We start from the raw sequence: 24,306 nt of genomic DNA on the forward strand, positions 1-24,306 counted from the left end.
GCCTCACATTATTTTATAAGGCAAAGAATACAACGAACTGTCTGCCTAATGCAGCAGGGCCAGCTGACATTGATCCACAGCGTGCTGCTAGTACCTTGCAGGCTTGACCCTATCAGATGCTAGGGGTGTGAGAGGGGCGTTCCTCCTGTCAAACCTCTAGCTTCTAGTGGCGTTAAGATACAGTAATACCTCTGTCAACTCTGTAGACATGCCTTTTTTGGTAAATATGTATTACTCCCCATGAAATTACAATTCTGGGGACTTTTTCTCAAAACTCTGCATTGTGCTGTTCTTATATCATTTCTTTTGAAACATATGACTAATGTGACAACTGAGAATCACAATTTCCATCATCAAAGGGATGTGTCCCCACACAGACTGATACTTTCTGCACCAATTGGATATCTTTGAATTGTATAGGGGCACCTCCCAGATTTAGCTGCCTCTATTTAAAAAAGTCCCATGATAAATGTCTGTAGTACTGCAGATTGTTCGAAAACAGACACAAGATATGTGCAATACCAATGTTGAAAAGTAGAAAAATACTGCTGCTCTAAATGTGTAATACGAATATTTTTGGTATAACTTATCGTAAAATCTCTTTCTCGTCACGTTCATTGGGGGACACAGCCAGACCATGGGATATAGCCACTGCCACTAGGAGGTGACACTAAGCAAAAGTGTTAGCTCCTCCCACCAGGCTATATCACCCCTGCAGGCACTCAGCTAATTAGTTTGTATGCAAGCAGTAGGAACAGCCAGTGGGAGTACACAAAAAATTATTTACACTTTAACGTAAACCAAGTAAAGACATACCAGTCTTCTGGATATATATCTCGTCATCTGTGACCCGAGACCAAAGGGCTCCGCCCTGCTACAAAGAAATTAATCCTTGGGAGGGTGCTGTGTCCCCCAATGAACGTGACGAGAAAGAGATTTTACGGTAAGTTATACCAAAAATATTTGTTTCTCGTCCGTATCATTGGGGGACCCAGCCAGACCATGGGACGTACAAAAGCAGTCCTGGAAATAAAAGGGTGGGAATTCCCAGAAAAAAAGGTCCCCGTAGTCAGGGGGCTGCCGCCTGTAGAACCCTTCTACCCCCAGGGCAGCGTCCGCTGACGCATATGTATGGACCGTATAGAATTTTGCAAATGTATGCAGGGACGCCAAGTGGCTGCCCTACATACCTGTAATGCTGAGGCTCCATGCTGAATCGCCCAGGAAGCCCCCACCGCCCTTGTAGAGTGGGCCGTTATCCGGAATGTTTGCTAGTGAAAAAACGTATGAGATGTATACGGCGGTCTTCACACCAGCTGAAAAAAGCGTCTCCATACGCGATAATAAATTCTCGATGATGTGGACCACAGTTCGGATAACTGCTTCCGAGAATACCAGTTTGTTTGTTTTTTTGTTTTCAATATCGTGGTCTCAACGGCCAGGCCGTCAAACAAAATGACTTTGGATTCGGGTGGAAGATTGGTCCTTGTGATAGTAGGTCCTCCCGTTCTGGGAGTGGCCACGGAGCGTCAGCCAACATTTCGATTATGTCTGGATACCATGCTCGCCTCGGCCAATCCGGAGCGACCAGGATTGCTGGTCCTCCTTCCCTCTTGATTTTCTTCAATATCCTCGGAATGAGTGGAAGAGGAGGAAACACGTATGGTAGTCTGAACCCTGCCCACGAGACCAGTAGGGCATCCACTGCTACCGCCTGAGGATCTCTTGAGCGTGCCACGAAAGGGAGAACCCTGTAATTTAGTCTGGAAGCCATCATATCCACGTCCGGGGTGCCCCAGCGCTGACATATCGCTTGAAAGACCTTCGGATGCAGCTGCCATTCGCCGGGGTCCACTGTCTTTCGACTGAGAACATCCGCTACCCAGTTTTCTACCCCCGGGATGTGAACTGCCGATATGGACTGTAGATGTTTCTCCGCCCAGCTGAGTATGCCGGATACCTCTGTCATTGTTCTCGCACTTCTTGTGCCCCCCTGCCGGTTGATGTATGCCACTGCCGTGGCATTGTCTGTCTGGACTTTCACATCCTTTCTGTTGAGCCGTGGATGGAAAAACTGCAGTGCTCGCCGGATGGCTCGCAGCTCCAGGACGTTTATCGGTAGCCTTGCCTCATCTTGTGACCACCTCCCCTGGGTGGAGTGTCCCTCCAAAGTTCCGCCCCAGCCGTAACAACTGGCGTCCGTGGTCTGTATCCTCCACTGTCCTGGAAACAGTGACCGACCCCCTTGGATTCTCCTAAGACTCGTCCACCATCTCAGGGCAAGGCGAACCTTTGGTGTTATGGAGATTCGCTGGTCTAACGTCCACTGCGACCTGTTCCAGTGTGCCAGAATGAAATGCTGGAACTCCCTGGAATGAAACTGAAGGAGGCTACCATCATGCCCAGTACTCTCATGCAACACCTGATGGTCGTTTGCCTCCCCTGAAGTAGCGGGCGCACCTTGTTGACCAGTGTTACTGCTTTCGCTTGCGGCAGGCAAATCTGGTGCTTCTTGGTGTTGAACACCATCCCCAGAAATTCCAACTGTTGGGTTGGTACTAGACAGGATTTCTCGTGGTTTATGACCCAACCGAATTCCTCCAAAGTCTGAAGTGTGATTCTCAGGCTCTCTAGATTGCCTTCCTGGTCTGGAGCCTTCACCAGTATGTCGTCCAGGTAAGGGATGGCTATCACCCCCCTTGTATGGAGTAGTGCCATTACCGCTGCCAGCACCTTTGTAAAGACTCTAGTGGCTGTCGAGAGCCCGAACGGCAGCGCTACAAATTGGTAATGGCTCCCCTGGACCTCGAAGCGTAAAAACTGCTGGTGAGAGTCGCGAATTGGAATATGCAGGTACACATCCCTGATATCCACTGACGCCAGGAACTCCCCCGGTTCCATAGACGCTATTACCGACTTGAGGGACTCCATCCTGAAATGTCTTGCTTTGACATAATGATTTAGCCTTCCTAAGTCGAGGACCGGTCTGACTCTGCCATCCTTCTTGGGAACTATGAAGAGATTCGAATAAAAACCCCTTCCGTGCTGACACCCCAGCACCGGCACCACTACTCCCTGCGCCAACAGTTGTTTTATTGCCTGGCGCAGCTGTGTTGCCTTTCCTGGGTCCTTCGGTATCCTGGATCTGATAAAATGCTCCCGTGGACATGTTGCAAATTCGACGGCGTACCCTCGTGAGACGACCTCCTGTACCCAGGCGTCGGTCACGCGGGCTAACCATACATTCTGGAACCCTAAAAGCCTGCCCCCCACCCTGCATAACCCCATATGCACTGAATTAGGCAGAGGAGAGAGGGGGAGATAGGTAAAGAGAAGGAGTGAATGCACCTGAACTCCTTTCCCCAGGACCTTCCAAGGTGCTGGGGGTCCTCTGAAGGGGTCTCTGGCAGCCGACCGCAGACTTGGAGGGAGGCTTGAAGTTCCGTTCCCTTCTCCTGGATACGCTCCCTTCTCTCCATCTGCGTTCCAGCAGTGTTCCCCCCTGCGCTCGCCGTCCGAGAGGGGCGCTGCTCCAGAGGGGGGAACCCTATTGCTGGCGGGCCAACGACGCCAATACACATAGGCAGGGTCGTGCCACCTTTTCTTCGCTGGGTAGGGCGCCGCAGAGTGGTGGAGACACCATCTGCCTGCGCCCTCCCCGGGAGTACAGGAAAGCCAGGGAAAAGCCCCGACTCCCCGTATGCCCGCCAATAAGTCCTCCTGGACCTGACCTGTCTGCCTCCTTGCAGACACTAAGCTAAAAACTAATTAGCTGAGTGCCTGCAGGGGTGATATAGCCTGGTGGGAGGAGCTAACACTTTTGCTTAGTGTCGCCTCCTAGTGGCAGTGGCTATATCCCATAGTCTAGCTGGGTCCCCCAATGATACGGACGAGAAATGTACTTTATGTCAAAATGTTATTGCAGTCAGTTGAAATGGCACAATTTGAAATAGGTGACTTGCAAACCCCTGATGTAGGTAACTAAGCAGGTGGCCTGGCAAATAATGTTTTGGGGAAGCCATGTAACTAAATAACATTAAAGAAGTTTTCCAGCCGACAAAGGAGAAAATGCTTGTTGGCTGATCATTTTAAGGCCTCATGTCCACGGGCAAAAGAAGAATTAAAATCCGCAGCGGATTTTAACTCTTCTCCTGCCCGCGGATCCGCACCCCATAGGGATGCATTGACCACCCGCGGGTAGATAAATACCCGCGGATGGTCAATAAAAGTGATTTAAAAAAAAAAATGGAGCATGAAAAAATCTGGACCATGCTCCATTTTCGTGCGGGTCTCCCGTGGGGAAGGGCTCCCGCGGGCTTCTATTGAAGCCTATGGAAGCCGTCCGGATCCGCGGGAGACCAAAATCGGAATTTTCTCACCCGCTCCGGTTCTTCTCTTCGCCGCGGCGCCATCTCCTCTCCGTTGCGGCCGGATCTTTTTTCTTCGGGCTGGCGCATGCGCGGGGCACGTCACCGACGTCATCCTGCGCATCCACCGAGCCGAAGAAAGAAGATCCGGCCGCGACGGAGAGAAGATGACGCCGCGGCGAAAAGGAGATCCAGAGCGGGCGGGAGGTAAGTTTATTCTTATTTATTCTCATTTTCAGCGCTCATGTCCGCGGGGCAGGAGGGACCCGCTACGGATTCTCCATGGAGAATCCGGAGCGGGCCTGATTTTCCCCGTGGACATGAGGCCCAAGTGTCAAGAATATAAAAATCGGCAGCTGACCTATGGGGAAGAACAAGTGTACGAACAATCACGCATTCTCGTAAGCAGATTCTCGACCCTTGTAAAAAAATATGAGACGAGCTCTGATCAACATACAGGCGCTCATTACATCAGGCCCCAAACTTGGTTCGTCTAAAAGGACCCAAACCCTTTCCTTTCAAAATGTACACTGTCTGAGTGTGTAAGAACGGAAAGGTCCTCTTTTAAGAAGCACCTGAGACAGGAATAATAAAGAAAATGTTCTTTAAATACACGAAAAGTAGCTTAACTGCTTGAGTGGCGGGTTTCCTACCACCCTGTCATGCCCACCAGGGCAGGTTTTTTAAAATGGTCTAATCATTGAATTTCAACTAATTTTGCAGTTGCGTCTCAAGAGCCATAACTTTTTCATTTTTCCATTGACATGGCCATATAAGGGCTTGTTTTTTGCGGGACAAGTTGTGATTTTTTTAAATGGGGGAGGAAAAAAAGAAATGGGGAAAAAAGAAAAAAAGGGGCCATGTCATTAAGGGGTTAAATAATGTATTAACTTCCTTCTCTGGGTCATTACGACGCATGGATACCACATGTGTGATTGTATTTTTGATTTTTTACAAAGTAAAGGGAGACAAGTGTTTTTATTATTTTTTTTATAATTTTTAAACTTTTTTTTTTTTTTAATTTTAATTTTTTGTCCCTTTAGGGGACTTACACAGGGACCCATCAGGACCCCCTGATCACATTCCGGGTCCGATGGTGACAGCCCTTTACATGCTGCAGTGACAGCCCTTTACATGCTGCAGTCACATAGACTGCAGCATGTAAAGGGTTAACACAGCAGAGATCGGAGGTTTTCTCTGATCTCTGCTTTAAGAGCAGGTACCTAGCTGTCCTCTGACAGCCAAGCAGCAAGCTCTCCCTGCCACAGAGACCATCGGCTTGCTTCTGACAAGCCGATGGTCTCTATGGCAACCTGTAAACAAAGCAGGAGGTTGCCGGCACATCGGCAATATCTTCTGCTGGTTTTTCAAAGTCCTGCACTGCTCTATGTGGGTCTGTGCAGGCAGAGCACCCTGCCACAGCTTGTGGCATTGTGCTTTGCAGCTCCCATAGTGATACATAGCCCGGAAATCTTCCGGGCTATGTTGCTATGAGCAGTGGAGCTCGTCCCGGAAAATTTCCGGGCGTGCCACTTAAGGGGTTAAAGGAGTATTACCATCTTGGAAATCCTGTTGCAATGTGTTTGAAATCGCAAAACAATGCATTCACCCATAAGATGTTTTTTTTTCAAAATGCTCCGTTCATCAGATATTGATTCCTCTGCCCCTCTGGTTGTTTACTGATTGTTGCCAGGGAAACAGACTACCTGCTCATCTATGGAAAGAAATAGAACATGGCAGTAGCTGGTGGCTGGGCCGAAAGGTAGTGTGTATGCACTGCTGAGATCCTGGCCATCACATTTAGATGAAAGAAGTCTACAAGTACCTTTTCATAGAAGAATTTGTCCGTTTCCATAGCAAAATAGAAATCAAAGGAATCAATACCTGCAATATCTGGAGAACGGAGCATTTTGGAAATAAACATCTTATGAGTGAGTGCATTGTTTTGCGATTTTGAACACATTGAATACCCCATTAATCCTATAGTTAATAATAAAATAGAAGCTTGTCGCTTAACTATTTCATAATTGACAATGAAAATACAATTTGAATACTAGTAATTACTGAGAAACAAAAGTACTATCAAACAATCTGCAAATTTTATACCACTGAGTGAAGCTGTATACAATATTATACACACACACATATATATATATATTTCAGCTTCACAATTATTATATTCTAACAGGCTGTTCTCTTAAATCAGCAACATGCTCTTTCTACTAAGCAGATCATACAGCTTAGAAATGAATAAATGAACGGATAATGGCTTTATCCGTCTGTATCATCATTGTTAGTAATGACTGCGGTAGTAATCAAGACTGCAAAGCTCTTTTACCATACATGGTGGTCAAATCCACATCATGGGCATTTCCAATGTCATGTAATTTCCTCCGGAGCTGAAAATAGCAAATCTCCAGTCATGCAATCTAACACACTGTGTTTCCAAGGTACACTGAAGCTAATTACCTGATATGTGAAAAATAAATTTAACTTCACATGAAATCTACAGTCAATCTAAACATTTAACACAATTTCAGCTTTTTTTTAATTCCACGCCTCAAAAGGCAATATGATTTTCTACTTTTAATTGAAAATCTATCAGATGGAGAATTATTACAAATAAGCCACACACGGCTGCTTCCTAAGTGAATATGACCTGAAATTCGTCACTGGTCAAAATCATCAGTTTCTATTAACAAAAAAATCTCTGCTTCCTGTCTTTAAATGCACATAAGAAAGCTTGTTTGCAGACATATGTGCCCACTCGCATGCCTATCCCTCCATAGTTTGTATTTTAATTTTTTAATTTAATAGATTTCATGACTATATACATTATATGTGGCCACTTAACCCTTACCACCCCATACACTAATATATATATATTTTTAAATTAACATATAAACAGTTCCTCAAACTCTGTAGTTAAGGGGTTGTTCTGGACTTTACTATTGATAATTGATCCATAGCAATTCTACTATCTCTTCCAGTGCACCCGAAGCTTTGGGCAATTCCATATTAATGAGTAACTAAACTTTTAAGCTAAGGGTGAATGCCCAGGAACGGATTTCTACCGCGCTTCCTGCGGCGGAAATCTGCACGTACATTCTGCGGCTATTAGGTTCTATTGAACCTAATAGCTTTCTGCCTGCCAATGCTCACATGCAGAATTCTACCGCGGATTTCCGCAGCAGGAAATTTATCACGGCATGTTCTATTTGCCGTGGATTTACGCCGCACGAAGTCTCCATTACTATGCTATATTAATGGAGACCGCGGAAATCCACGATCACTCGTGGGCACTATCGCGTTTTTAATCGCGCTACTCCCGTGACGTAAATCAGCGGGCATATCTCCAAGTAATAGAAGCGCCCTAAGTAATATTACACCCTAAGTAATATAAGCGAATATAAGAAACTTAGCAATGTATCTTAAAGAAAAATGCTTCTCTCTCCACTTATCAGCCACTTCTTTTCATCCCCTTCTCCTGCACTTATCACTCACTGTGCATGTACAGATAGCATCCATACACACTGCAGTCCATACACAGATAAGATAATAGCTGCAGTCCACAGAAGTATTTTGGGTCAGATTTACTATTGAAAAGTCAACAGTTTTCCAGCGCCAAATTACACCAGAAAACTGTTGAACATGCATTGCACCATATTTACTATGTGTTTTAGATACTTTTGGCAACTTTTTTCACTGTGTCAGAGTAAAAAAATTGGGAGGGGAAGGTGCCAAAATTTCACCAAAAATGGGTGCGATTTTGACATGAACTAAGCCAACTAGTAGGTGGTATAAAGTTAGACCACTTTCACGCACATCATCGCACACATGCCACATCTTAAATGATGTGTTTTACTGCATTTTTGAACAGCGCTTTTTAATGCACCTCCCATTACAAGGGTCATGAGGTGCATTAAAAAGCGCTAAAACAAACTAAAATAGAGCAGAAAGCTTTAGAAAATCTCACTATTAGAAATGCCATGTTCAAAAACTAGTCTGCGAAGCACCATTGAAATCAATGGAGGAGTTTAACAGCGTTTAGCGCGGTGCTTAAAACGCCATGCTAAACGCTGTAAAAGCAGTGCGTGCAAGAGTGGCCTTAGGTTGCCTGTCCACGGGCGATGAACCGCAAGCGATAAATCGCCCACGGATCATGCTCTATAAAGCTTTCCACAGGATTACTATGGAGAGCGCAGCGCCAGCATCCACGAGAGAGAATCATAGCGATTCTCTGCTCGAGGGATTTAAATCTTGGCATGCCGCGCGGTGAACCTATCTATTTTGCACAGCGTTTTCGAGAGCACTGTACAGCGTTCAACATTTGCAGAGGCACACAGAAGACACCAACAGTGGAGTGGCTGCTATACACCATGACTCAAAGAGCAGTTATGTAATACATGATAGAGAAAAAAGAGTGAAAAGGAAAGAATAAACACGTGGTAAGCACAAAATTGCAAAATACGTTCATTTATGAGGATTTGTAAATAGATAAGCAGAAAAAACTTTTTCTGATGTGCTTGATTAAGTTAAACTCTACCTTGTTGCCACTTTAATTACATAAGGAAATTGCATCATTAGCAATAGTTTAGTGTGATATCATTACAGATACTTTAAAAGTGGGAGCCTTCAGATTAACACGTGGTTTTTATCACAGCCTTGCTGTTCATGATGATTTTTTATTCTTGAATTAGTTCCTAGAGTTTTATTTTTTTTAACTGCATCGTGTATAAATTGTGTTTTACATATGGTTGTAATATTTCAGCTTAACCCACTGATGTCAATAGAGCAAACAGCACCATAAATATAACATAAATGCTGGGGTTTAAAAAAACGGTCTAAAACATTACAGTATTCTTCTGCCCCTTCATTCAAGTCAATAATGTCATTAGCAGATTGTATGAATACATTTACCGTTCCGATAATTATAGATTATATTACCAAAACTCCCACACAGCTTCAGCTGCCACAGGGACATCTATATTGGTTGGAATGACTGCAGGGGAACAGGCAGTTGGGACAATGTGTTGTGGGCGGTATTCAGATTTCTTGTATTGCTATTAATAATTCTGACCTCGGAAAGAATGCCTCGATGATTTGAAAATGTTCTAAATTTAGATACCAAAATACATGGTTCAGATTTTGTCAGCGCTCATATGATGGGTGCGTTTTTATCATGGAAAATGTGGACTCAAGAGATTAGATCGATTTTAATCTTTAATCTTCCTATCTTAATGAAATCTTTTCTTATGTAGGCTTATGAAGTACGTTAAGACCATAGACATGAGAAAAAATTAATAAAATACAAATCTATTTATCATCAGCTTATATGTGCAGTCCATGGGTAGAAATATCCCACTTGACTTTGGCCACAAATTACAACCTTAAAGCAGTAACCTGTTACATCACTACTTTAGTACATATGTAGTGCTTCTTATTTATCGATTTAGAACCAGTATAATAAAATATTCATAAACAAATACATAAAAGGCAATGCAGGAAAAAAACGTATAAAAGTAATCCTTGGGATAGCAATTCTTAGAAGCTACATGTTTCAGTTTTTCATGACTTTTACATGGCATATAAATGTATATAAATTTAATGTAAGTATTTGTTGAAGGGTGTTAAATGATGCCTAAAAGACTCATCACGCTGGATTCACATCTTGAGCCGCCAACGAGACTGAAGTGAGTCTTTAAAACAGTGCTGACATGGCAACCGGCATTGTTTTACAAGGACTGCATCTAAAAGTATTTTTATTGCTAATGGATGCATAGAAAATTGCTTTTTGCCTGCATAACCTTGTTGCCATTGACAATGAAATTGTTTTTTAGCAGGAGTCAATTTGAAAAGCACATGATTGGCACATTGGCCGCAGTGTGGCTGCAGCGTGTGAACCAAGCCCAAGAAGAAAAAGCTCTGATAAGGATTCCCGCAGCGGAGTTCGGCCCGATGCCCGACCGGTGACGCTTGCGTATCTGTCCTGCATCTTCTGCGAGCACCGCCGGCGTGTGCACAGTAGGCACCCTGCAATAACGTGTATTCCGCGATACTTCCCCAATGCTCATTGCAGAAGCGACGTGAGACGGACAGCTTCCAGTGGAAGCTGGACATGCATATCCCGCATAAAATTGCAGCATGTTGCGATTTCTCACCCGCGAGCGGAAAATCGCATTGTTTTCCGCTCGTGGGCAGGTAGGAAATCACATTTTGCCATAGCATGCTATGGGCTGGATTTGCTGCGGAATCCACTCCGGATATCGCAATGCAAATCCACCCATGTGTAGCAGACCTAACTGTCCTGTAACAAGCTGTGTACCTGTGTAATTTTTGTATCTTTTTATCCCCTATAAGTAAACTATGAAGGTCTTCATTGAATAACTGAAAGCAGAGATCTTTACGGTTGTGAAAAAACACCCAGAAATCATATTAGAAAGTAATATAACTTTTCACTAGACGATAAATAAAAACTATAATACCCTAATTTAATTGTAATGTTCTATGTAATTTTACAATGCAAATCCCCTTTTTTCGATGCATTACAGATACATTACTCTATAAAACACTGTACTGTATTGCAGTAGGAACCTGATCATTACACTTCCTGTAATGCCCAGTTTGTAAGATCATAGTCCATGCAAGCCACTATACTAATCAAAAAACCTATGGTGTACATCCTCCCTAATTCATCCTTTCTGCAGGTAAGCAGGAAACTAACCTATCTTTCTCATAGCAGCAGCCAGAATCTCAGTAGCATGCAGTAAACCTACCTGAGAGCTTTCCTCCTTTCCTGTGAGTCCGGAGAGACATAAGCTTTCATCTCATCTGTGGCTCGCTGTATCTGGACTTCAGCAATCTAACAAAGAATACAGAGTGACTATTTCTGTTCAAAACCACAAAGAATGTTATTAGATACATTTGCATATTCTAACCTTTTTCATCAAGTTGATGTAATGATACTGAGTCTCGGCTTGGCTACACTCCTCCTGAAGCCCTCGCACTTCCTGAGTTAAACATAAATAATTACATAATTAAACTAGAGTAAAAATAGAACACATAGTGAAAACACACTAGAAAATTAAAAGGCTAAGATGTAAATCATACATGTTCAGCAGCGTTAGTGAAAAGATATCAGAGTGTTATTGTTAACGGAGTATATTCTGGCCAGGGAAGAGTTACAAGTGGTGTACCACAAGGGTCTGTTCTGGGTCCTATTCTTTTTAACATATTCGAAAAATAGCATGGGAGAAGGTTTACCAGATAAGGTCTGTTTGTTTGCCGACAACACAAAAGTGTGTAATCGGGTTGATACCCCTGCTGGTGTCTTGAACATAGAGAAAGACAAGATTTAGCCTTAATGGATAAAAGGTCAAAACAATGGAAACTGCAGTTTAAGGTTTCCAAATGTAAAATAATACACTTAAGAAGAAATCCCCAGAATAAGTATCAAATTAGCTGTTCTGTAACAGTACGTAAGACTGAAAAAAAACTATGTCCATCTATCTAGTTCAACCTATTACCCCTCTAATGTTGATCCAAAGGAAGGCAAAAAGGTAGAATCCAATTTTTCTCATTTTAAGGGGAAAAAAAGTTCCTAACATATTATTACACTCAAGAAAGGCGTCCATGCCCCTCGAACTCTTTTAGTGACTTGCCATCACCACGTCCTCGGGTAGAGAGTTCCATAGTCTCACTGCTCTTACAGTAAAGACCCCCCTTATATGTAGAAACCTTCTTTTTTCTAGAAGTAAGGAATGTCCACTTGTTACAGTCACAGTCCTGGGTATAAATAGATGATGGGAAAGATCTCTGTATTGTTGCCCTGATATATTTATACATAGTTATTAGGTCTCCCCTCACCTGTATTTTTTTCTGAATTAAATAACCCCAATTTGATAACCTCTCTTGGTATTGTAATCCGCCCATTCAATTTATTAATGTAGTCGCCTGTCTTTGAACCAGCTCAAGCTCTGATATGTCCTTCTTGAGTACCGGTGCCCAAAACTCTACACAATATTCCATGTGTGATCTGACCAGTGACTTGTAAAGAGGAAGAACAATGTTCTCATCATGTGCCCCTATACTTCTTTTGATGCACCCAATGATCACATTTGCCTTGGCAGCAGCTGACAGTTAATTAAAATTTTCAAGTCCTTTTGCATATAAGTTTTGCCCAGTGGTTTCCCATTTAGTGCGTAAGGGTGACATGAATTGTACATTCCTTACCCATGTGCATAACCTTACATTTATCAGTGTTAAACCTCATCTGACACTTTTATGCCCAAGTCCTCAATTTATCGAGATCCATTTAATACCTTATACTGTCCTCTTGTGTTAATTACTTTATATAGTTTTGTAACATATGCAAATATTGATATTTTACTGTACAATCCCCCCACAATGTAATATATTAAGAATAGGGTAGGCATGGCATGGCTATGGCAAAGCGATGCAGCTTGTTTCAAATCTCCTGTTCTAGAAAGAGCACCAGATGCGCAGCAGCAAGCAGGGCAGAACTCACAACCATCAAGGAGCTCAGGTGGGGACTCCCGTAGCATTGGGCGATTTCTGACCAGGGTTCTCCGCTGAGCTTCCGGAGCGCAGTTCTATACATGGAGAACGTAGGTGGCCCACCCTGGAACACACAGTTAGGCACTCAGCAGGAGAACTCCAAAGGTTGCCATGTGACTAAGTAGAGCACACAGAGAGCCCTACAGGGGAAGAAGGAGACTCCAGACCACCATGGAGCCCCTGCAGGAGAGTCTACAGGGGACTCTCTGGGTATTATCCCCAAACACAGGACATAATGCACTTGGGAGGTGCACTATAGCGCCCAGCCTCCACAACACATGGGCCCTGCAGAGTCCAGACGAGCTTTCCTCTGGCTATGCTGTCCCCACTGGGTCACCTCTAGTTTGTGGGTCCATGGGGTCTCCAGGGGCACAAGATGGAGCCCCCCTCAGAAAGAACTACTCCACCCATTCACCTCTGTTCAGGAGAATTTGAGGGTTGTCATTCTCAATCTTTGCATCATGACAGTACTGCCAGGGAGTTGAGTGCCTAGGTCAGATTAATACCTACAAGGGAAGACATGGAATCTTATAATACATGGTTGGAAGCTTCCTGCAGGTCGGAGCTGAGCAACGTCTGCTCAGAAGTGCAGCAGCTCGGAGGAAGGGTATCGCTGCGGAGGGTACAGTTTCTTCCTTGTCTAAGAGTAGACACTCATACCATGGCCCTTGCCACAGTTTCTATCCAACTCCAATTCATAGCAGATTCCTTGGACGATAAAGAAAACAGAGGCTGAAGGAACAACGTCCGCATAGGAGGCCTCCCTGAGTCCCTGGATCAACCCCACTTGGAGGAAGCCCTCCGCAGCATATTTAACAACATTCTGGGGGTACCCTTGGATACCACATTAGAGGTGGACAGCTTCCATAGGTCCTTATGTCCTAGATCTATAGACTCAGACCTCAAGATGTTAGCTGCCGTATTCATAAATACCAGCCATTATGTGTAAGGCAAGAGAGCGACGCTCCATTCTATTTCAAAGATCCCAGCTAGAGTTGCTACCAGATCTTTCACGCCTCGCACTCCTGAAGCGAAAAGGTCTACAAATTGTCCAAGAGGAACTCTATCACTGCAGCTTGACATACACCTGGGACTTCCCCTTTTGTTTGCAGGTTCGCTACGAAGGTCTTATGGAGGAATTATGCCACCCGAGAGACCTCCCTGCTTTCTTGTCAGCTTTGGGTCTTCTATCAATCACCCTTCCGGAGTGGCCTGCTCTGCCCTTCCCCCCAGTCTTTGGACCTCCAGCCGCATCCACGACGTGGCCCATGGAGAAGCGTGAGAGGTAGACCTGCAGAAGCCCAATCGGGGGTCCTCCCACTTTCCACTTAAACCACTGTGACTCTCTGGTTCTTTTGTTCGGGGCTCCTGAGGGGTGCTGGATGTGACTGTCTGTGGCAGACCTCCCCACTGCGCAACTGCCCTGGCCCCCGGGAGTATATGGATGCAACATATTTTGGTTCTCCCATAGTAAGGCCCTGTGAAGATTTATTGGGCACTGCCTGTTCACACTGAACGGGGTCTTGCTGCGAGGTTCACTGTTGCTCAGTGAGGGAGATCCCTCCAATTAAGAGATGGGTACCTTGGGGCTGGCTCATGCAAAGTTTGTAATTAACCATAGTTTCCCATTTATTGTCATTTGTTGGTTTTACACGCTTTGTAGAAATAAAATGTATTCAGTTATATAGCAATATGGGTTGGGGAGCACTTCTCGGGGAGGAAGTAACTTCCCATAGAAACCGCGTCCCATACGTATGGGTACAGGTATTAATTTCTTTCGCCCAAAGAGGTATAATTGCTTTCCCTGTAACTAAGTGAGGAGCAATTGCCTCAGTAATAAGTCTGACCAGCTTGTTGTTGGGCTTCCTGACTTAGTTCGTTACCTAGTTTCCACACTTTCTTCTTCTCTATTCTCTCTTTATTCTTTCTCTTCCCAACTTCTCTTATCTCCATCTCCCTCACCCCTTAAATAGCCACTGGATTACTTTCATCCCACTATTTGTCTTTACTTTATCAATGTTTCAACCTCTGTATTCTCATCTGATACATTACATTGCATATTTCAACAGAGTGGTCATTGTTGTACGTTTATTGTTTATTTGAATGAGTCACACTGTGATTTCTCCCCTATCATGATTCTGCCATTGTTGTAGCCTCCCTTACCCATTTCCTTAAATGAATAAATAAAGAATACATACAAAAACATCACTTTTTTTACATTTTTTTTCTTTTGGCTCACTTGTTTGTCTCCCTTTCCCCTCATCGCAAGATGGCTCAGGTAGATTTTTACTCCTAAAATGCAGGAGGCCTCAATGCAGCATAAAAGCGCAGTTAAATACTGTATCATCTACACAGCGGACTCATGTTTTCTTTCAGGAGACTCATTTCCGTTACGGGCACATCCTTAACATCAGGGATAGGTACTACAATACATGGTTTCATAATTCGAACCCCACAGCGAAATCCAGAGGAGTCTTTATCGCAGTCCATAAGGTAACACCTGATGAGGTCTTGGACACGCTTGCAGACCTCAAAGGACATTTTGCATTCCTTAAAATTAAGCTCTGGAACAAATTATTTACATTAGCGAACTGTTAACTTCCCAATCAAAGCCCCATTACCAACCCAATAGGAAGCATTAAAATGCGTAATGTGGGAAATACTTATTAAACATGGAACATGGTCTAAAAGGAAGAGATTGGCCAAAATAAATTCCCTATTAGCTAAAATTGACTTTGTTGAGGAGTCGCACAAAAACTCAGGCTCCCAGGTGGTATTGAACAAACTTCTTAATACCAAAGAAGAGCTGAGAAGCCTTCTGGATCAAAAATACTTATATTATCACGATATATTGAAACACTACTCTTACGAACACGCTAACAAGTGCAGTGCTCTCTTTTGTTTCCTTCACACTAGGGTGGGGCACACTTTCATTCCTCACATCCAGGAAAAGTCTAGGAGTAAGGTAAACAACCCTGAAAAGATAAGAGAGACCTTTAGGGAGTACTATTATGACCTTTAAAATCTCAATATAGTTCACTACAAGCCCGAATGGCCATTTATACAAGTGAGACGGTTCTGCAAGTGGTGGCATCACTGAAGGAAGTTATCTCTGAGGAAAAAATAGGTGAGGTAATTAAAACATCCCCTACGGATAAAATGTCAGGTCAGGATGGGAACACTCCCAAGATCTTTAAAATGTTTAGACTTTGAATGAGACTTTCACCCCTATCATGAAGTCACATTCAATTAGATATCCCTTGCCCTCCTTTTCCGCACCAGTCTTTTATTGCACGTATTACGGTACTCCCGAAACCTGGGAAAGACCCATCTCTGTGCTTGAGTTACTGCTCTATATCCCTGATTAACGTAGTCCTAAAACTCTTTTCTAAGGTGCTGGCGAACAGACTGGGACCCATTCTACCAAACCCATCCACAATGACTAAGTGGGTTTCATAAAAGGGAGGGAGGCGAAGGACAATACTAACAAGACCCTTCTCTTGCTAAGCAAAGCTAAAACTCTGAACACCCCATTCTGACTCCTTTCAGTGAACATGGAGAAGGCCTTTGATAGTGCAGATCCACGTGAATGGTCTCCTGTCTGGATCGTTCTCTATCAGGAACACGATAGGAATGCGCCACAAGGTTGTGTCCTTAAATTACGATTCACGTGTATCCAATCCCCGAGGTATAGGGAGAGCTGCAGAACATAAGAAGGACTTCTCTTAGCAGAGAAAGCCCCCCGAGAGAAAGAAATGCAAATAATGTTCTATTCGAAAAAACGTCTCTGCGTTTCACGATACTGTGATACGAAAAAGATGTGTGTCCAAATAGTAGAAGAAATAGCAAGGGGAAAGCACTTACTGGACAGGAGGGGGATATGATGTTCAGAAGCCCCCTCCTTGAAGTGTCGATTCAAGCAGATGGAAGGAAGTACACTCGAATCCACGGAGGTACAATCCAAAGCTTTAATATAACAGGCAACGTGTTTCGGTGCTTACATTAGCACCTTTTTATTGGCTATCACACTTACCATGCAGTATTGGACTCCTGCTGGAGATGTGGCTCAGGGTCTGGAACTATCATCCATATATGGTGACAGTGCTCGGCACTTGGAAGCTTCTGGGACATGGTCTTCCAGATATATGAGCCGGTCCCTCGAGACAAAATAGACGTGTCCCCCTCAACTAGCCTTACTGTCTATTATACCAGGGTCTTTTGCTCAGACAAAAAGAGGATTGCTTCGTCACTTTCTGACAGCAGCAAAAACATTGATTCCCCACCACTGAGCAGATGAGATGAATTACTGGGCAACTCTCTCATACCCCCCCCCCCCCTTCTACTTACATGCAATTTTTATTTACTTCCTTATTTTCCCCTTTTTGTTGGTTTACAAACTTATTATATATTATTTAGCAATTCTTTTTTCACCATATTCTGCTACTTTCTTAAAGGCTAGCTTTCTTAGTATAGCTTTACTTAATCTTTATTATAACAACATTATGTTTGTTGCTCCCGGTGTTCCATCAGGTGCCATTTTATTTTAAGGGCTCGTTCCCAGACACTTCGTTAATAGAAGATTCAACAGAGGCCGCAAATCCACTTATACAATTGCCTTGTTTAGTTCAAAATATACAGTGGAGAGCACTGTAATGCAATACTCAATAAGTATGTCAATATATGTTTCTAACTGTACTGTTTTATTTGAAAGTTAATAAACAGATTAAACATAAAAAGAAAAGTGCCCAGTACTGACCCCTGCTATACCACACTAGTAATGTAGGGTATAACAGAGTATGTACCGTTCATAAAAAAAAACAAATCAAGATATACTCTCCCTGGTCCAGTCTAGAAGTTGCCTCCTCATAGAGGCTGATCAGATTGGTTTGACCAGAGCGACCCATCATAAATCCATGCTGATATGGAGTTACGCATCCATTTTCATTGAAGTACTCTATGATCGTATCTCTTAGAAACCCTTCAAACATGTTATCCACAATAGAAGTCAGACTTACCAGCCTATAGTTTTCAGGTTTGTTTTCTGACCCCCTTTTGAATATGACACCAAATTTTCTATCTGTCAATCCAGTGGAACAGGGCCCATCACTATAGAGTCTTTAAATATATTTTGCACTTAAAAGAATAGTCACTAATAAGGGAGTGAAGGTTTTATGGTCCCTGAGTTAGTGAATCCTTTTATGTGCCAATTATTGACATCCATGTATATGCCTTGTCATAAATATAGGTCCATTTACACGGGACGAATGTCGGGCAAACAATGCCCAACACTCGTCCCTGTGTTTCTTTGCTCACGTGCTCCTGCACGGTAGCTAGCAGAGCTTTTTCGCTTACTGAGTGGCCAGCAGGGGGACGGGGCAGTGCAGGAGATTTCTCTCCTCTCGCTCCCCCGCCCCTTTCCACTGAGATAACACAGCGGCTGTTCACTACTAAACGGCCACTGTTTAAACTGAATGATGAGCTCATCGCTGATCTTTTATGCCATCGTTTTAATTATTCCCATGTAAAAGTACTTTTAAAAAGCACGTAGCAGAGGAAAGACAGATTTTTAAAAAAGACCAGGCTAACCAAGATACCATTATGTACAAGAGTGTCATGACTTAGAGGAAGTGGGCCAGGAAACCACAGTTTCTCTGCATCATGAAGCGCCAGGTAAATAAGCTTAAAAGGGATTGCCCCTTAGTATAAAACATTTTGCTAGACTTTGAGCTGATTGCAAGGGACCTCACTGTCAGCTATTATTGACATGGAAAGCTGCCAGCAAGTCCTCATTCCATTGCAGCCATTGCAGGAGAAGTGAAACATTCAGTGGAACCCATTAAAACTAATGAGTTGTCCTCCAGAGGGAGATCTGCTTTTTGTATAATCTCTTTGTACTAGTGATTAGAAGGGATTCCTGAGAAGGGCTCATGGATAGCAGTTGGCTAAGCCAGACAGCCCTTTAAAAAAAGAGATGATGCATCCATAGCATGGCAGAAAAAAAATAATCTTTTTTTGCCCATCATTAAACTTTGAAGACGAGATAAAAGATTTTTGGCTCCAACCTAAATATTGCATTATGTGATTTTTTAATACACACATCCAATTTGTATGTACAACATACATACAGACTTCCAGGTAAGCATCCATAATGTTTATTTGTACAGGTTAAAGAAAATGATACCTGCTCTAGCTTGGAACAGTTACTCTCCAGGCCAGCCGCGCAGCTGTCATATTGTGCTTTCTTTTCATCATACTCCTGGGTTAGCTCCTAATGTGAAAAGGACAGAGATTCATGTCAGCACGTACTAGGATACCTCAGCACATGGCACAGAGAAATGTATGTCCCTGTCAGTCAGCAGCTTGAGTCTATCGTCTTGGCACACAGAGTGTTGCTTACTTAAACTCAGCAGATGTGTATCATTTCACTTTCACGCATAGCAAGGGAATATTCATGCTGTCTGATACTTAAGACAGACACAAGGCTCCTAAATCAAGCTGTTCTGAAGCAACTAGTATGACGAACTGTTGCGAGGCACAGAGCACTGTTTTCCCCTAGACTCGAACATTGTAGAGAAGTGAATCTATTAAAGTGAAAAGACTATATTAAGTTGGACCCCGTCCATAGTAGATTTTCTTTATATAAACTCCCACTAATCATTTGTTGACTGGACCAGTGCAGTCATATACTGCATTGATTTCTACAGGAAGCACACAGCTCTGTTCTTACTACAGTAGCCAAGATTGGAATTGCAGGCTAAGTTCCCAATGTAATGAATGGGAACGTAATACCAATCCTGGCCACTGCAGCAAGAATGGAGCTGTCTGCTTACAGCAGAAATCAGCCCAGGGCACAAGCACGACCCCATGAACAACTGATTAGTGAGAGTCCTGGGTGACAGACCCATACCAATCTACCACTGATGATCTATCCTGAGGATATGCCATCAATAGTTCACAACTGGACGACTCCTTTAATAGAAGGGTTCTTGGTAGAGTCTTGCTTCTCTGACAATGAACGGACCAAGTGGCAGTGTGGTAAAGGTAACTAATCTAGCATAACAAAAGTAGGTAAATAAAGCACAGGTATAATCACTCACTGCTTTTTTTAAATGAGCTCACACCGCAGCATGTACAGCTCCCCTTCATAGTTGTACAGACAATAAAAATGATTTCTATTTAAAACTACAACTATAATTGTGGGAACTATCATTTAAACACATTTAATACAAACATTTGTGGTGATATAATGTTGTGACATGTCATTACTGCTGTGTGAACTAAACCTGTATACATATACACAAACCACTAATATCTGAAAACCGGTTTTAAACAAAGCCCATAAAATATTGTCTCTGATTAAGGATGACAAAGATGAGACCACACACAGAGTTAGCGGTTTTGTTGTGATTTTTGAAAGAAACAGTAACAGAATCACCTCAGTTTGGCTGTGAAATAGACTTCCTTCAATTCCACTCATGTGGCCTTATCCTAAATTGCTACTTATATACCATATATACTCGAGTATTAGCCAACCCAAGTAGAAGCCGAGTAAATAGGTTTCACCACAAAAAACTGGTAAAACTTATTGACTCGACTATAAGCCTAGCTATAAGTATATACCAGGTAAAAAAAATGCAATACTCACCTCTCAGCTGGCGTCTGTGTCCCCAGCGCAATGGTCTCCCCGGCGGTGCGGCAAGCCACTTGAGAATTCTTCCCGCTGTCAATTCCCTGCTCGTCTTTGAATTCCCCCGCTGTCAGCGCTGTGTAAGTAAGCACTGTGATTGGATCGAGCGCCAGCCAATCACAGCCATGCTCGATAAACCAATCACAGCCATTCAGTGATGTTATTCACTGAATGGCTGTGAATGATTGGGGAAATTCAGACGAGCAGGAAGATGACAGCGGGGAGAAGGCTCAAGCAGCTTGCTGCACATGTCTCCCTATGGGTGGTTTGAACTGCGGATCATCCGTGCGGATTCCGTAATTCAAACCCGCCTGTGGTAATGAGGCTAACAGTCAGCATCCACATAGAAGAGCTGTACAGAAATGGAAATGAGCAGTGTATTGCGATTGTGGGAGGTACCAAGCAAGGGTGGGGAGGAAGTGGTCTCATTTAGTCTCACTTCACTGTGCTTTGGAATTAGCAGTGTAGCGGTGAGCAGCTTCTACTACACTAACCTGCATGTTTGGCTCAGCTGCTTCTCCTTCACCAACCTGTGGCCAGCCACTTCTGCTGCACCCAGGCACCCACATCGAAGGGCTGTACAGGTGCAAAACACAAAAGGCCCTCCACGATGCTATGTCCTGAGTATTTTGTGTATTCGAAATAGCTGAGACTTTTGCATTACAACCATTATTCCTAATTCCACTAAGTAATTTCTGAGAGCATGGATATTCACATATAGAGATTGCAGTCATTATCCCGGGACAAGAACTCTGTCCTATAGTGGATGCATTTTCAATTACAGTCGCCATCCTGGGATGGCCTATCTACTAGTATTTAATATACTTGTTCAAACCTGGCACTTCTGGCGTAAGGGCCTTAGCTCTTTTATAACTGGAGCCAATCCGGATTTTTTATCTTCTATCATGGAGTTCAATTTCTTTACCTAAAGAGAAATACAAAAAAACTGAACAGGTCAATATATTTTCCAAGCAAATACATCTACAACACAAGTGTTAAACACAATGCCTGCGGGCCAAGTCCGTCCCGCTGCCTCAAGTTATATGGCCCACAGCGTTTCGCCGCCGCTCACTACTGTAGCGAACACCAGCTGGGGTGCCGCAGCTCCCCGCTGGTAATCATGCTGTTAGCGCGGATGCCAGCACACACTGACGTCAGTGTGCAGCCAGGATCCTCCTCCCCTGAGTCCTCTGCTCATCAGTTCCGCAGGAGAGGACTCGGGGAGGAAGCATGCCGGGAGCACACACGGACGTCAGTGTGCAACCGGGATAAGCGCGAGCAGAGGGGGAGTGGCGCTGACAGCAAGGAGGAGGTAAGTATATGGGTTGGGGGGGGAACTATTATTACTGAGGGGGGCTTATTGTTACTGAGGGGGCACTTATTGTTACTGAGGGGGGACTTATTGTTACTGAGGGGGGACTTATTGTTACTGAGGGGGGACTTATTGTTACTGAGGGGGGACTTATTGTTACTGAGGGGGGACTTATTGTTACTGAGGGGGGAATTATTATATTTACTATGGGCGACTTATTATATTTACTGAGGGGGGCTTATTATTACTGAGGGGGACTTATTACTGAGAGGGGCTTATTATTATTACTGGGGGGAGTTAATCTTATTACTGAGGGGGGTTAATATTGTTACTGAGGGAGGGTTAATGTTGCTATTGGGGTATTACTACTGAGGGGGTTAATATTACTAATTGGGCCACTGTGGGGGTCGTTATTTTTACTGGGACCATTATAGGAGTCACTATTAGAGCTCGTTCACACGGGTGTAATCGTATTTCGGTCACACAAATACGCTGTGTATGTGCGCAATCGAAAATCGCTTATGCCTGCATATTTGGGCATGGAAAAAAGAGCGCAGATGGGCCCACTGAAATGGTGCGCAAATATGCAGTGAATATATAGGTTTCCTGCGCATTCACCACGTATTTGCGCGGCCCATTCACTTGAATGGCCTATTTGGGTGCGTAGTACGCAACAAAATAGGTCATGCTGTGTGAAAATATACATCAAGCGAATGAACTCATTGAGATCAATGGCTTCTATTCACTGCATATTATGTACGCAAATACGCTGGTGTGAATGAGCCCTCACTATCACCGGCTGCAGGTGGAGAATCGCAATGATTCTCTGCTCGTGGACACGTGGCCGGCACTTTCCACAGCAACGCTATGGAAAGCTTCACAGGGCGTGATCCGCCAGCGATTTACCGCCGGCGAAATCAAGTCCGTGGACAGGGGGCCTTACAATCGGCCCTTTGATGGTCACCATAAACCTGATGTGGTCCTTGGTGAAAATGAGTTTGACACCCCGGATCTACAAGTACAAGGAATTGAATTATTTCCAATGTTACTCGTATACTCAATTCTATATTTCAATGTAGCAAGTTTACAAATATTCTTCATTAAAACCACCCTAACAGTTTGTATCTACTGCACTATTGCAGGACTTTTGCATGCGTTTCCATAGTTAAAGACTACAAACTAATGTGTAGTCCAATTCTGCTTCACTCTCTCTCTTTTTACCTGACCCCCACTTTCTACCAACCAACAAATAGTAGAAGAGGAGACAGATGAACACGTGGCTGCAACGTCAGACTACAAGACCTACAAGACATTTGTTTGTAGTCTGCCATCACAAAATTACGTCTTCATAGTAACTGTAGACACAAAATTGAAGGATATTTTTAATTAAAGGGGTTGTCTCACGAAAGCAAGTGGGGTTATACACTTCTGTATGGCCATATTAATGCACTTTGTAATATACATCGTGCATTAACCCCTTAATGACATGGCCTATTTTGAGCTTAAGGACCAAGCCTTATTTTTCAAATCTGACATCTGTCACTTTCTGTGCTAATAACTTTTGAATGCTTTTACTTATCAAGGTGATTCTGAGATTGTTTTTTCGTGACATATTGTACTTTATGTTAGTGTAAAAATTTCATCAATAAATTTTGTCCTTATTAGGAAAAAAAATCCAAATTTACTGAAAATTTGGAAAAATTCACAATTTTCAAACTTTGAATTGTTTTCTTTGTAAGATAGAAAGTCAAACACCACAACATAGTTATTAATTAACATTTCCCATAGGCCTACTTTACACAGCAATAATTTTTTAAGTGTTATTTTACTTTTTGCAGACTCCACAAACTATATAAATTTAGCAGTAATTTTTCACATTTACTAGCAAATTTCAAAATCTAAATTTTTTAAGGACCAATGCAGTTCAGACATAGTTTTGCCGAGCCTGTATATCAGAATCCCCCATGAATTGCCCCATTTTAAAATCAGCACCCTTCAAAGTATTCAAAATGGCATTTAGAAAGTTTATTAACCCTTTAGATGTTTTACAGGAATTAAAGGAAAGTGCATCAAAAATTAGAACAGTTCCTTTTTTCTACTGATTTTCAATATAAAACCTTTTTTTTAATATAAAACAGTAGGAGTTAGCAAAGAAACAAAACTTGGAATGTATTACCCAGATTCCGCAGTTTTTAGAAATGCCCCATATGTGGACGTAGCCTGTTGTATGGGCACATGGTAGGTCTCAGAAGGAAAGGAGCGCTTCTTGTCTTTTTGAATGCAGATTTGGCAGGAATCATTTTCAGACCCCATGTAGTGTTTGCAGTGCCCCTGAGGTAGCAGTACATTTGAAACCCCCAATA

At 43.2% G+C, this 24,306-nt stretch overlaps 1 protein-coding gene across 2 annotated transcripts in view; it reads right to left on the reverse strand.

Moving 5' to 3' along the window:
- Window positions 1-24,306, reverse strand: part of IFT81 (intraflagellar transport 81) — a 135,207-nt gene that overhangs the window by 16,127 nt on the left and 94,774 nt on the right. For both annotated transcript variants that reach the window (XM_066603266.1, XM_066603267.1), the window contains 4 exons: window positions 21,467-21,556; window positions 19,126-19,212; window positions 11,306-11,377; window positions 11,144-11,229 (listed from right to left, as the gene is read on the reverse strand). In XM_066603266.1, the coding sequence (XP_066459363.1) occupies window positions 11,144-11,229; window positions 11,306-11,377; window positions 19,126-19,212; window positions 21,467-21,556 (335 nt within the window). The remainder of the gene's footprint in view (window positions 1-11,143; window positions 11,230-11,305; window positions 11,378-19,125; window positions 19,213-21,466; window positions 21,557-24,306) is intronic.

The sequence above is a fragment of the Eleutherodactylus coqui genome, chromosome 5, assembly GCF_035609145.1.
Source record: "Eleutherodactylus coqui strain aEleCoq1 chromosome 5, aEleCoq1.hap1, whole genome shotgun sequence".
NCBI classification, from domain to species: domain Eukaryota; kingdom Metazoa; phylum Chordata; class Amphibia; order Anura; family Eleutherodactylidae; genus Eleutherodactylus; species Eleutherodactylus coqui.